Below are 13054 nucleotides of genomic sequence, written 5' to 3'. Positions count from 1 at the left end.
GAAGGGCCCCGTGGCAAAGAGAGGATAGCTCCTTGAGGGCGGGGGGAGGCCCAGCGTCGCCGACAGCTGCGTCTGCCTCCCCAGCGGAAATCTAGTCATTCCCAGCACTGCTGGAGTCTTGCAGTTCTTTTTAGAATGTGAATTTAGGACAGTGCTCTGTGCTGCTGTAAATGCTGCCGCGTGGCCTCAATTGCCCCCCCCTTTTTAAACTAAGCAAATTGAAATTAGTTATTTTTGTGAACTCTAACAAATTCCACTTAATAATAACTGAAAAACACCTTTGGGAATATCACCCTGCCAGGGTTAAAATCTCAGATCAGTGTTTTTGGTTTTTGGGTTTTTTGCGTAGGGTTTGGAGGCCACACCTGAGACTTTGAGGCCCCTTTAGCTTTATGATTCTGTGATTGTCTTTTGAAGCCTTTGAGTCAGGTTATAAGAGACCTTATAAAATTTATTTCTCAGCTGTCTCTTCTTCCCCCTCTCATTTTCCTTTTCTGCAAGAAAGACAGAAAAGCAGAAAGAACAAACAATAACAAAAAAGACAACTGTGGGGACACGCCCTAACCATTTCCCAGCCTCTGGCTGGAGCGCGCACGCCAGCCTCTCGTCTCCTGATGCTTCCCGAGGGCCCTGGTGCCAGCGAGCTCCCGCCTGCAGCCCCTGCTCCACGCAGTCAGGGCCCCGTGTCCTCAGCCAGGGACAGAGCCCATCAGCAGCCTAGTCCTTCGCCCCTCTCTCCCGTCCCACCTTCATGCCTTTGTCCTCTTCCTTTCTCGTGTCCCCTCCCCTCGTCCTCCCCTGTGCCGTGCAGGAGGGTCCCCCCCGGCTGACCAGACCCTGGTCATCAAGACATTCCGCTTCCTGTCACAGAAACTCTTTATCTCCGTCTCGGTTCTCTCCAGCCTGGGCATCGTCCTAGCTGTTGTCTGTCTGTCCTTTAACATCTACAACTCACATGTGCGGTAAGTTTCTCTTCTTACTTTTCCTCATTCCGCCTGCCTGTCCAAAACAACGACTGTGCCCCTTGAGGGATGGGAATGAAACCAGTGTAACTCCCAATGCCACGTATCATGGAAGTTTTCATTCCGACTTGCTGAGATTGAAAAGGGGGAACTGGCTATAACCCCCAGCCCTGCTCCAAAGCAGCTGGAAAAACAGAAAAGAAAAGGAAAAACAATCTTTGGGGCCAGGTCGCACAGTCCTGGGCTTTGCATCAGCAGGCCTGTCCTGGTGGCCCCATGCTGGGGTCCCTCTGCAGCCCCAGCCGCGTGACTGAGTCACTCTGCTGCCCATTCCAGTCCTGTCTTCCTTTCATGCCGTGGCCCTACGGAGGGGTCGTGCCGTGGCATGGCATTTGGAGAGCCGAGCCTCCCTGAAGAAGAGGGGTAATCCTCTCTCTCCCTCTCCCCCTCCCGCCCCTGCCCTAGTTATATCCAGAACTCACAGCCCAACCTGAACAACCTGACGGCCGTGGGCTGCTCGCTGGCGCTGGCTGCTGTCTTCCCCCTGGGCCTGGATGGCTACCACATCGGCAGGAACCAGTTCCCCTTCGTCTGCCAGGTGAGGAGGTGGTGGGCACATGCCTTGCAGGATGCGGCTCTCCCAGCCCTCTCGGGGGCCCCTTCCATGGTGTGTGGTCCCGCCTTTCCCTGCCTCTTGTCCCTGTTCCTTCCTCCTAGCGTCACCCCTGTGCTTTCTGCCTCTGTTCCTTCTTTCTGTGCCTCCAGACCATTTTCATTCTGTGTTTATGTGTCAGTTCCGGCGTTGCCATGGCGTGCCTTGCAGGGAAAAGGAGGCAGGCGCTGAAGACAAAGGAAGGGGGTCTGCTCAAAAAATCCTGAACAATGGGGGCTTGTCTGTGGTGTGGGGGGCGAGAACCAGAACTGTGGACCCCCCCACGGCAGCCTCGGGGGGGGGTTTGGAAGGATGGAGGCAGAGACCTAAACAGGCAGCAGAGTGAACGGGGACCACGGCCACTCAGGAAGGGGGGCCTCCGAGACTCTTGGTACACGGAGGGTTCTGGGGCTGTGGGGACAGGCTGGCTTCAGCAGTGATATTTGAGTGGTTCTCTATTACGCTGGTGGGAAACATCCACTCTTTTCCCTGATTCTGCCCATCCTTTCTCTCTCTCTTTCCTCTGCCCTGTGCTGCCCCGATCATCTGTGCCCGTGGCATTTGCACGCACGTGGCATTTGCACGCACGTGGCATTTGCACACACACGCACATGCAGTTCATCAGGAGGCACCAGCGTGTGCTGGGAGAGGCAGACGATTAGTGCGATAGGAGAGGTAGCATTTGAATGTGGAAGGATGCATGGAGTTCTGTCAGCTGGAGAAACAGAGGAGGGTTGCTCCAGGGGTGTGCGGAGCATCACGTAGCTGGCAAAGACACAAAAGAGAGTGGCCAGGAGAAAGCGAGTAGTTCAGCATGGCTGGAGTGTGGGGTGCACGAGGGCCTGGGAGATGAGCCTGGGCAGGCCAGTGGGGCCGCATTGTGAGGGTCTGTGTCACACCCAGGGGACTTCAGGCTGTAACCCACAGGTACTGGGGAGTGGCCAGAGGTTTTTGGCCCTAAATCCAGGTGATTGTGGCAAGATCAGCTGGTGGAGAGTAGAGGATGGAAAAGAACAACCATTGAAGGAGGGGAGACACCCCCTCGCTGCCCTTTCCCTCTCCGTTCACCATGTCCCCCACGGCTGCATCCTGCTGCTTTGCCACCGGCCCGGCCCATACTCCCTCCTGGCCTCTGCCCGTCCAGCCGCTCCACCTGCGCTCTCTCCCCCCTTCTAGGCCCGCCTCTGGCTCCTGGGCCTGGGCTTTAGTCTGGGCTACGGCTCCATGTTCACCAAGATCTGGTGGGTCCACACGGTCTTCACAAAGAAGGAGGAAAAGAAGGAGTGGAGGAAGGTGAGCTGCTTCCCAGTCCTCAGCCTCAGCTCCTCGGCTCCTGGGGCTCGGAGGAGTTTCCCGTGACATGCCCGTGCCCCTGTGCTTGCCCAGACCCTGGAGCCCTGGAAGCTGTATGCCACGGTGGGCCTGCTGGTGGGCATGGATGTCCTCACACTCGCCATCTGGCAGATCGTGGATCCTTTGCACCGGACCATTGAGGTATCGCTGAGAGGAGGTGCGGGGATTGGGCTGAGCGGGGCCCACTGGCCAGCAGGGCCCTGGGGCTGTGTGGCCTTGCGGGATGCAGCTGCTGGTAAGAGAGGCCTCCACCTTCCGAGCTCTGGAGACGTGTCCTCTCCTTCCTAGAAGGAGCCCGCCAGAGGCCCCTGGCTGCAGTTGAAGAAAGGGGGAGTGGTGGGATCTGGGAGGGCTGTAGCATTTCCAGGCATCGGGGAAAGTGGGGAAGAAGCACTTCCATCCAAGGTGTGCCCAGGCCTGGAGTGAGAGTCGGCATCAGCATCGAGGGTCTCCTAGGGCGGGTGGGGGTCAGGTGCTGAGCAGAGCTGAGGAGGGCAGGGGCGGGTGGCAGCCGTCTGTCCTGTGGCCCCATTTCTTACATAGACGTTTGCCAAGGAGGAACCAAAGGAAGACATTGACGTCTCTATCCTGCCCCAGCTGGAGCACTGCAGCTCCAAGAAGATGAACACGTGGCTCGGTGCGTGGACGTGGGGAGAGGAGGTGCCCCGAAGGTGGGCAGGGCGGGCAGGGCAGCGGGCCTGGGGCAGCAGCCTGTTTGGGAGAGGAGGCAGAGGCTTCCAGCCCAGCTGCAGCATCTCCCTCTTTGTTGTTGCACTAGTATTGCCTGAGAATAGAGGCAAGTTGGTCTTTTGTGATGAGGAGCTCAGGCTCCAAAGCGGAGATGAAGAGGAATTTGTGTTCAGCAAAGGACACGTGGGGATGGCCCCTCCTTGATGCCATCTGTCTGGTCGGCTCCCTAGATGAAAAGCGGGGCCGTGAGGTCATGGGTTCGGGCCCCACTCAGTCTTATTAGTGTTGCCCTGATTATGGCCACAGATGGCAAAAAGTCCCACCTGGAGGGTGAGGGGTGAGACGCTGTGTGTGGCCCGGATGGCCCGTCCGCAGCTGTTCAACAGGCTCTAGCCTGACTGACAGCTGCTCACAAGCGTGTCATCCTGTGTGAATCCTAGGAGGCAGCTGGGGGGTCTGGGCAAGGTGGGTGGACATAGCGGGTGGGCGACAGGGGCGAGGTGTGCCGGGTCGCGGGGGCTGGCTTGGAGAGGAGAGCCCCTGGCCCCTGTGGAGCTGGGAGGTGGAGCACCAGTAGGTGAAGGGCAGGGAGAGGATGAGGACTGAGTGGGGCGCGCAGAGGTCCTTGTTGCCCAGGTGACCCTTTCCTGCCACCCTAGGCATTTTCTACGGTTACAAGGGGCTGCTGCTGCTGCTGGGAATCTTTCTTGCTTACGAGACCAAGAGTGTGTCCACTGAGAAGATCAACGACCACCGAGCTGTGGGCATGGCCATCTACAACGTGGCGGTGAGCACTGGCCCTGCGGCAGTGACCCTGTGGGCTGACTGCGGCAACTGGCAAGAATCAGGCCCTAGATCTGGGCTCAGTCTCGTGGAAGTCTTAGAAAGTTTGTTAATGCCTCAGATTTATAAAGCACTTTATGTTATAGTCTATAAAGCCACTACAGACATTATATTATTCATCTTGTTGCAGCCAGTGAAGCAGGTATTGGAACCTCACTGTGTAGGTGAGGAAGCAGAAACACAGAGAAGTGAAAGTTCTGGTTCATGGCTGGGGCTCTCCCCAGGGCTGCCCTTGGAGGGCGGGGCTTGCAGATCCTGGGGATCCCCGCCCTCAGGGAGGGGTTGGCCTGGGGCTGGGAACTGGTTTGGGGCAGTTTATTTGGGATTCTTCTCAATCTGGATTTGAGGATGATCCTGAATATGGATTCTTTTCAAATGGAGAGTTCACCAGAACTCTGTCCTCTAGGCTCTCTCCGGGGGAAGAAGACCCTGGATCTCGTCTGAGCCTGCAGATCTGAGGCTCCCCTAACCCGCTCCGTCCCTCTAGGTCCTGTGCCTCATCACTGCCCCTGTCACCATGATTCTGTCCAGCCAGCAGGACGCAGCCTTCGCCTTTGCCTCTCTTGCCATCGTTTTCTCCTCCTACATTACTCTGGTTGTGCTCTTTGTGCCCAAGGTGAGGTCCCATGGGCCCTCCACGCTGCCCTCGCACGACTCTGTTCCCCGCCCTTGCCCACCCCTCCGCTCACTCCTTCCCCTGTTTTGGGCCCAGCTTGTCCTTCCACCTCCAACCCTCCACCTGCTACGGCACAGGCCCTGCTCGGCCAGCCCACGCCCCCTCTGCCCCCAGATGCGCAGGCTGATCACCCGAGGGGAGTGGCAGTCCGAGGCGCAGGACACCATGAAGACAGGGTCGTCCACCAACAACAACGAGGAGGAGAAGTCCCGGCTGCTGGAGAAGGAGAACCGTGAACTGGAGAAGATCATTGCTGAGGTGCGGCGGGATGGAGGGCGAGGCGGTGGGGTCCAGGGGGCCCATGAAGCCCGGTGCCCATGATTTATGGAAGGAGGGTCCCAGGAGAAAGCCTGCGAGGGAGGGAGTGCAGGGGGCAGGATTCAGTCTCAGGCGCAATCTGGCGTCGGCCTGGTCGGTGGAGGGCGCTGCGGAGTGCGAGGCAGGAGGCTGGGTGGCAGTGGGGGAGGCAGCTGTGAGCTGTTCGCAGCCACCACAGCAGCTGGGTGTCACGTGTTCCGCCGGCAAAGGGGATCTGGCGGGCGCCAGCTGGGCCCCAGGCAGTGGTTGGGGCTGGCGCAGTGCCAAAGAGGGGCTGCCAGGCTGGCATAAATTTCTGTGTGAGCCACTGAAGCTCCTTCCCCGTTTTCTCCTTTTGTTTTAAAATTCCCTCTGATTTCCCTGACCTCTTTTTTTCACTGATGCTCCCATTACGGTCTTTGGCTTTCCTTGTTCTGTTCTGATTCCTCATTTAAATTCCCTGTCACTTGTCCTGTGTCCCACCCCGTTTTTCTGTGTCCTTCCTCTCTTTCCCTCCCCACCCCTCCACAACCTCCCCTTCTCCCGCTCTCAATTGTTTCTTCCTCCAGAAAGAGGAGCGCGTCTCGGAACTGCGCCATCAGCTCCAGTCTCGGCAGCAGCTGCGCTCCCGGCGCCACCCCCCGACGCCCCCAGACCCCTCTGGCGGCTTGCCCAGGGGGCCCCCTGAGCCCCCCGACCGGCTTAGCTGTGATGGGAGCCGAGTCCACTTGCTTTACAAGTGAGGGGCGCGTGAGGGAGGACAGCCACTTTGGGGGTGGGGAGAGGGAGGTGGAAGGGTGGGGGACTCGGGAGGCAGGGGCTCCTGTCCCCAGGGGAAGAACATGCCATCCAGTCCCATCTCTTGTAAATACGTGTGCGTCTGTGCGTCCTGGGCTTATGTGGGCCTCTAATACCTCTGGGAAACAGACCTTTTTCTCTCTGTCCGTTCATGTAATTTTGTATCACTGCTTCCTCGTTTGGTCTGTCTCTGTTGGGAGCGGCCCACTCCCCGCACCCCCTCTCCTGTCCACTTCTCTCCCCTTCGTGTGACCTCTGCAGCTCCTCCGCCTTCGCACTGGGCCCCACCCAGCCCCACCCAGTGGGGCCCTCCTGACATTGCTCTTCCCGCCGGCGGGGGCCTTTCCTTTTCTCTGTCGTAGTCTCTCCGTTCTCCTTGGCTTCCACACAGTCCCACGTTGTGTTCCCCCTGAATTTGGCTTCTTCTGGGGACTCATTCTCGCCAGGCTCACTTGGCCCTGCCCTGCCCCGCGTGCCCGCGCTCCGCCACACACGCATGCTCCCATCTCGCGCTGCCTACGCACACGCTCCTGGTCACACGTGCTGTCCCTGAGCGCTTTCTTCATGCTTCAGTCACGTGCTCACCCGCACGCCCTGCACTCACGGCTGCGTGTGCCCCTCTCCTGGTCACGGGCTGGCCCTCATGTGTCTGGGTGGGCGTGTGCAGCGTGGCTAGCATGCTGGGCCACGTCTCTCCTACTTGCACACGTCCATGTTCATCCGTATGTCTCCCTGTGTGCCTCAGTGGACCTGCGTACCTTCTTCCTTTGCACCTTAAAATCGCCGTGTTCCTCCAGCAGAGCACGAGCACCTGCCCTGCCCCGTGTCCTGCCCTTGGCCCAGTGCATGCTTGGCGGGGCCGTCCACGCCCTCCCTGCTCACGCGGTCTCAGTCTCTGCTCCGACTCCCCCGTTCCCTCGTGCACCACCCTCAGTCTGCGCTCACAGTCACCCTCTCCCGAGGTTGCTCCCTGTCATTTTGTGTTTTTTGAGGAGAATTAGGGGAAAAGAAATGGGGGCAGGTTTGGAGAGCTGCTTCCAGTGGATAGTCGCTGAGAGTCTGGAGCAAAGGAAGGACCCCGATGGCTGGGATGGACAGGGGAACCCATGGGGTGGTCGGCGGCGTCCCTTTCACACTGTGGTGTCTCTTGGGGAAGGATCTCCCCACAGCTCAATAAACCGGTGAACAGTGCGACTCAGCACCTCGCCCTCCTTTCTGTGGGCAGAGTGGGCCAGTCCAGGGAGGGAGGCTGGTGCGGGCAGGGGAGGGAAGGGCTCCGGGTTAATGAAAAGGCGTGAAAGCAGAGGGGTGAAAGGGTGTCCTGTGTACGCACCGCGGGCTCAGCAGTGCTCAGCGCGGCACCGTCAGGGCTGAGGTTAGCCAGCGGTGACATTAGTGGTTAAGAGTGCAGGCTCTGGAGTCAGACTGCCAGGGCCTCGGATCCTGCCACATGCAAACAGTTCCTAACCTCTATTCTCCGTGTCCCCATTGTGAGACGAGGACAACAACAGTGACGACAGCAGCAGCGCATTTCTCCATGGGGCGGATGCAAGGACCAGACTGACCACGCATTCCGGCACCTGGTGGTGCTCGGCCCGTGGCAGAGGTCGGGTGGATGTTGGCCTGGTCACTGCTGTTTAATGGGTTCTGTGACAGTTGTGGGCGGTGCCAGGAGCCTGGAGCAAGCGGCTGAGCAGGTGTGAGGGGGACTCTCCTTCCCAGGAAGTAAGAACAACAGAATGGATCCTGCTAGAAGGCAGTAGAAGAGATGGCCCCGGAGTGCTTCCAATCTTTAAAATCTTTGTGCAAGGAACTCTGAGCATCTTGGAAAGAATTTGCTATTAAAATGGAAGAAAGTTTTGAATGGCCAAGGGCAAAACAAACTTGCCTAGGACTTTTATGATTCTTCATGTTGTCTTAAAGAAGTGCTTTGTTAAAGCTCAATTTTTTCACTTTGGCACTGATTTTTCAAGTGATTCTCACACTTTTGCACAAGAGCTGCAAGTGTTTGGCGGGTCCTGTTATCCATTGTCCTGTTTCAGAGCCAATTTCTGAACTTCCACTAGAGCATGGGTAGGTTAGACCGTAGACCCTTGGAAAACATTCCGCTGTGACTCTCTGCCTTGGACCAATTGGGTTTAATCTGAGTTTCCCTTCTTCCCCTGGTGGAATATTCTGAAGGAGAGGGGAAGAAGCCGATGCAGTGGATAAGCCTTCAACGTGGAAAATGGACAGTTGGCTCCAGAAACAGCAGCTGGAGCTTCGTAGCAGCCCCCAGTAGAGCCTAAAAGACCCAAATTACCACCTCAGACTTTTATTGCGCTTAGGTGGGATGTGCGCTATAAACAAAGGCTCAGAAGTTCCCCTGTGGCCCAGGGCGAGCCGGGCACTTTGCTAGCAGGAGTGCAAGAGCTACACCACGTGGTGGGGCTCGCAGAGGCGCCTGGTGCAAAGGGTGCCCAGGGAATGTGGGGCCAGGCCGGGAGGCCACCGCTCAGCGGTTCTGGGACGTCTTGCTCCCTCCACACCCACAGGCAGGCTTTGCATTTCCATCCCTGCCTCAGTCAGGGTGGGATTCGCCCTCACGCTTGGCTTTGGAACATCAGGCCTCAGTGCCAGGCGCTCACTAATAGAAAACATTTTGTACACACTTGGTGGCTGTGTTAGTTTTGTTATCTTTTTAATCCACGTGTTGATTGGCCACATTGATGAGGCAGGTGTTTTTGATGGCTTTCATGGGTTGTGCCTTCTCGAGATGGGAAGGGGACCAATAAGCAGCTGAACGAATAAATAGACGAGATATCTTAAGAGAGCAACCAGGAGTGCGGGGCGCTCACAGTCACTAGCTCCGGCGCCCAGGACGGCCCTAAAGGGGAGGGGTTGTGTGCTCATTGTCTGGCACTAAGGAGCAGAGCGACATTCAAACTGTGTGTATTATCTATTGCCGCGTAACCTGTTACCCTAAATGACTTAAAACAACAATTATCTCTCACGGTTTCCATGGGTCAGTTATTCAGAGTACAGTGGGGAGAATTTATCCCAATTCCTCAGCATCTGGAAGCTTTGAAGGCTGAAGGTTGGAGCCATCCAAAGGGCCCTCACCCAGTGTCTATGATTGGGTGTCTGCTCTGAGCGGAGACCTCAGCTGGGGCTGTCGGCTGGAACCCTACACATGGCCTTTGCCTGCGGCCTGGGATTCCTCCGATGTCGTGGCCACGTTCCAAAGGCCAGTGGAGGGGGAGGGGTGCAGGTGGGGAGGGGGAGGGGGGCAGACGGACACTGCAGGGCCGGGGAGCTGTGGAGAGCCAGCTAGGTTAAGCTGTACCTTTTTTCCTGACAAAGCCTTGGAAGTTGCACAGTGTCACCGCTGCCATACCCCGTTGGTCTGGGCAGTCGCAGGCCATGCCCAGGTTCAGGGGAGGAGACAGGCCCCACTTCTTGGTGGGATGAGCAGAAGTCACGCTGTGAAGAGAGCATGTGGAAGGGACAAATACGCAGCAGCCGTCTCTGGACAGCAGGACCCCTGTGTCTGTCTGCCTGCTGCAAAGCCCGTGTTCCTCCACCTGGCCGCCTAGTCTTGCCGACGTGCCATCATCAGCCTCTACCGGGCGCTTGGCTCCTTTCGGACGCTTCAGGGCCAGCTGCAGTCTCACCTGTAGCCCTCTCCACCAGAACCCTTGAAGATGGTCCTGCCAATTGTGGTCCCTCCCACAGTCCTTTGTCATCTGAGGTCACCCTGCACAGGCAACTTTTTGCTTATTCACTCAGGCTTTTGGAGCAGAGAATTCTGTTATTTTGCCCTTCACGGTCCATTAACCTTAAGGGGATCATAAGGTGGGCTTCATGTCAAGTGCCAGCCTCCCCTCCAGTGGGCTGATCTCAAAACACTTGACAACCGACATGACATCCGCTGACGTGGCCCACTGGAGCCCAGAAGGCCATGCTGGAGCCCGGGGCTTGGCAGGCGAGTCCCAGCTCCAGTGGGGCTGTGGTGGCACGTGTGCGGGGGCCTGTGTGAGCCGCCACTGAGTGGTGCAGCAGAGGGAGACAGACAGGGGCTGACGCTCGCGTAGCACGGGGGTGGCGCAGCCTCCGGATGGGTGCTGAGGGCCGTAGGGGAGGAAGAAAATCTCTTCCCTCTGCCTATCTCAGGTTCTCCAGCTGAGGCTCTACAAATTAGAGTGGAAAAAGGTTAATTAGAGAAAAACAAATAGAAGTTTATAAACATGTACTCGTGCGTGTACACAGGGGAGCGCCTGGTGATGAGTAGCACAAATGGGTGGTTAGAATTTGGGCCAATACAGTTGACAATGGACGACTTGGGGGTCAGAGGTGCTGACCCCTGTGCAGTTGAAAATCTGCATGTAACTTTTGACTCCCCCAAAATGTAACTACTAATAGCCTACTGTGGACTAGAAGCCTTACCGATAACATAAACAGTGAATTAACACATATTTTGTATGTTGTAAGTATTGTATACTCTGTTCTTACAATGAAGTAAGCTAGAGAAAAGAAAGTGTATCAAGAAAATCATGAGGAAGATAAAATACATTTATAGTACTGCACTGTCTTTATTGATACCACAAGTTCATGTCACCTGTTTACAAGGTGAATCATCTGTCTGAAGTGTCGGGCAACCTCACTGGCAGACCTCAGTCTAGGGCACCGATCAAACAATTCAACTTTTTTCTTACAATGTCATGACTTTTCTCTGCTTCTTGGGAAGACTTCCAGCGTCACTAGTGGCATTGGGTCCTGTGGTGCTATCCAAGGTTGAGAGCATTGCACTGAGCACGACGACAAGCGTGCAAGGATCCTGAGAGAGCACTCTTTGCTGTGACACACAATGTGCTGGCTGGGTGAGCCGCCCCGCGGAGACGGTTAGTGTCACACGGCGTCTTCGGGGGATTCCTGCAACGCTTGAGCTCACCGCAGCGAGGGGCGGCTGTGAAATTATTACAGCAGGACTGAGACAGACGCCCCCACCCCCAGGCATGGGGATAAAGGAAAATGTTGAGTCCCTTCAGGGGAGGTTCTGGGCAACCTAAGGGGACGACGTGGCCCTCCAAGTGAGCCGCAGTCAGGAGCTGGTTTGGTTTCCTGTGGAAACTAAAGAGGCATCTTAACATATGTGCTTGAGCTGTTTTTCAGAATCCCCCACCTGATGGAACGTGCAGACCACGGGGAACTGAGGAACTGAACTCTGACCGCCCTTTATTCTGCACTCCACTTGAGGGGCCGGTCACACTCATCCTGACATTCCCTTCCTCCCATCTGGGAATCTCTGAGTTCACCTGTGCCTCCCCTCCCACGTCAGGGTGTCCCGGCTTTTGGGCCAGGCCAACATATATAACCTCCATGTATCGGTTTACAATTTTGCCCGCCTGAAATGTGCCCCTGCCTTTAAAAGCGCTGGCCCCTCAGCGTGGGGGAGTTGGGGTCTGGAGTGCGCGCTGTGGGTCCTCCCGCTGCGCCTCCCACTTCAGCGTCTCCCCACGGCGCGGCGGGAGCAGAGCCAGCTTGGTCTCGTGACGGCGAGGTATCACTGCAGACGGTTCTGTGCAGCTGTGATTTGATGCTGCGTCTTTGTGCTTGTTTGCTTTTCTCTCGACCAGGAATGGCACCACGTACAGTGTGTAAGTTTTGGTGTGCATAAGTTTTGGTAAATTTTAACTCTTTATAATAGATTTGTGTATATTTAATGGTAGTAAATTATAAAATAGATTCGTATCTACGTACATTTTATGCATTCCTGACAGACCTAATTAATTTTTTCAATATTTCTAGGCTACATAGTTTGAGTTTTTTCAAATTGTAGTAAATCTCCAGAAAATTTTCCAATAGATTTATTGAAAAAAATCATGTATAAGTGAACCTACTGCAGTTCAAAAGCCCATTGTTCAAGGGTCCACTGTATACCCTCTTAGGCTAAATAAAGGAAAAGGGGTTTGGGCTTCTGAGTGGGTGGGTGGCCGGCAGGCACATTAAGGGAAGGTGACCAGGAAAATATGGTCAACAAAGGCGGTTCAGTAAGATCTGTCATGCAGACTCAGCCAGTCCTTTCTCCATTGATAGGAGTTGTTCCTTCACAAACGGAAATTTTCCTTATAACAGGAGAACTTGTGTCCTGTTTTTAGAACATTCCCTGGTCTGACGGTTCTCAATAGTCTTTAGCTCAGAATAACCCATAATCTGAAGACGCATATTTTGAGGCGGCATATTCTGGTACCCTTCAAGGGTGAATAATTCTGCATTGGGGAAACAAGGAGGCCTGGCTGTTCTGCAGGTGGCGGGTACAACAGGGGCCGGGCCTCGTGCGTCAGCGTCTATTCGTGATTCAGAGCCCCTCAGAAGTGACCTGGTGACTATACTTGAATAGGCAACCAAAACCGTGAGGTTCTTGAATAATGTCCCCTTATGCTTCCAACTCCAGTGTTGTGTCAGGAGGATGGATAAGTGCCTGCCCTCAGGAGACCTAAACCTTGTGGACTTGAAACATCTGTAAAGGACCTCGTTTTTCTGGTTTCCAATTTTCTGGTTGTGTCCAGTTCAGCAGCTTCTATATCTTTCTGAAACAATCTGTCTTCCTCCTTAATCATGTTGCTCCCTGGTGTGGCTCCTTCCCTACAGCTCCCATCTTAATGCCCAGCATTCCTGCCTTCCACACAGTGAATCAGCAAGTATTCGTATTAATTTTGTTCCATCTGCTGTAGTTCAAACCTCTAGAAAGACTCCTCTGACCTCCCTCACCTCCAGCACTCACACGATTTATTCTTTTATTCT

General features: G+C 55.6%; 1 protein-coding gene across 6 annotated transcripts in view; it reads left to right on the top strand.

Moving 5' to 3' along the window:
- GABBR1 (gamma-aminobutyric acid type B receptor subunit 1) overlaps positions 1-9258 on the top strand; it is a 29231-nt gene extending 19973 nt beyond the window's left edge. For 4 of the 6 annotated variants that reach the window (XM_045543481.1, XM_045543480.1, XM_045543483.1 and 1 more), the window contains 10 exons: positions 812-962; positions 1428-1560; positions 2791-2907; positions 3001-3108; positions 3511-3604; positions 4317-4444; positions 4988-5116; positions 5291-5434; positions 6043-6212; positions 7763-9258. In XM_045543481.1, the coding sequence (XP_045399437.1) occupies positions 812-962; positions 1428-1560; positions 2791-2907; positions 3001-3108; positions 3511-3604; positions 4317-4444; positions 4988-5116; positions 5291-5434; positions 6043-6212; positions 7763-7835 (1247 nt within the window). In that variant the 3' untranslated portion in view covers positions 7836-9258. Of the gene's footprint in view, positions 1-811; positions 963-1427; positions 1561-2790; positions 2908-3000; positions 3109-3510; positions 3605-4316; positions 4445-4987; positions 5117-5290; positions 5435-6042; positions 7470-7762 lie in introns of those variants that run through there. The other 2 variants (XM_045543479.1, XM_045543482.1) reach the window with 2 other exon arrangements.
- Positions 9259-13054: the final 3796 nt, after the last annotated feature.

This window comes from Lemur catta, chromosome 2 (genome assembly GCF_020740605.2).
Source record: "Lemur catta isolate mLemCat1 chromosome 2, mLemCat1.pri, whole genome shotgun sequence".
NCBI classification, from domain to species: Eukaryota; Metazoa; Chordata; class Mammalia; order Primates; family Lemuridae; genus Lemur; species Lemur catta.
This window is presented reverse-complemented; position numbering and strand designations above follow the sequence as displayed.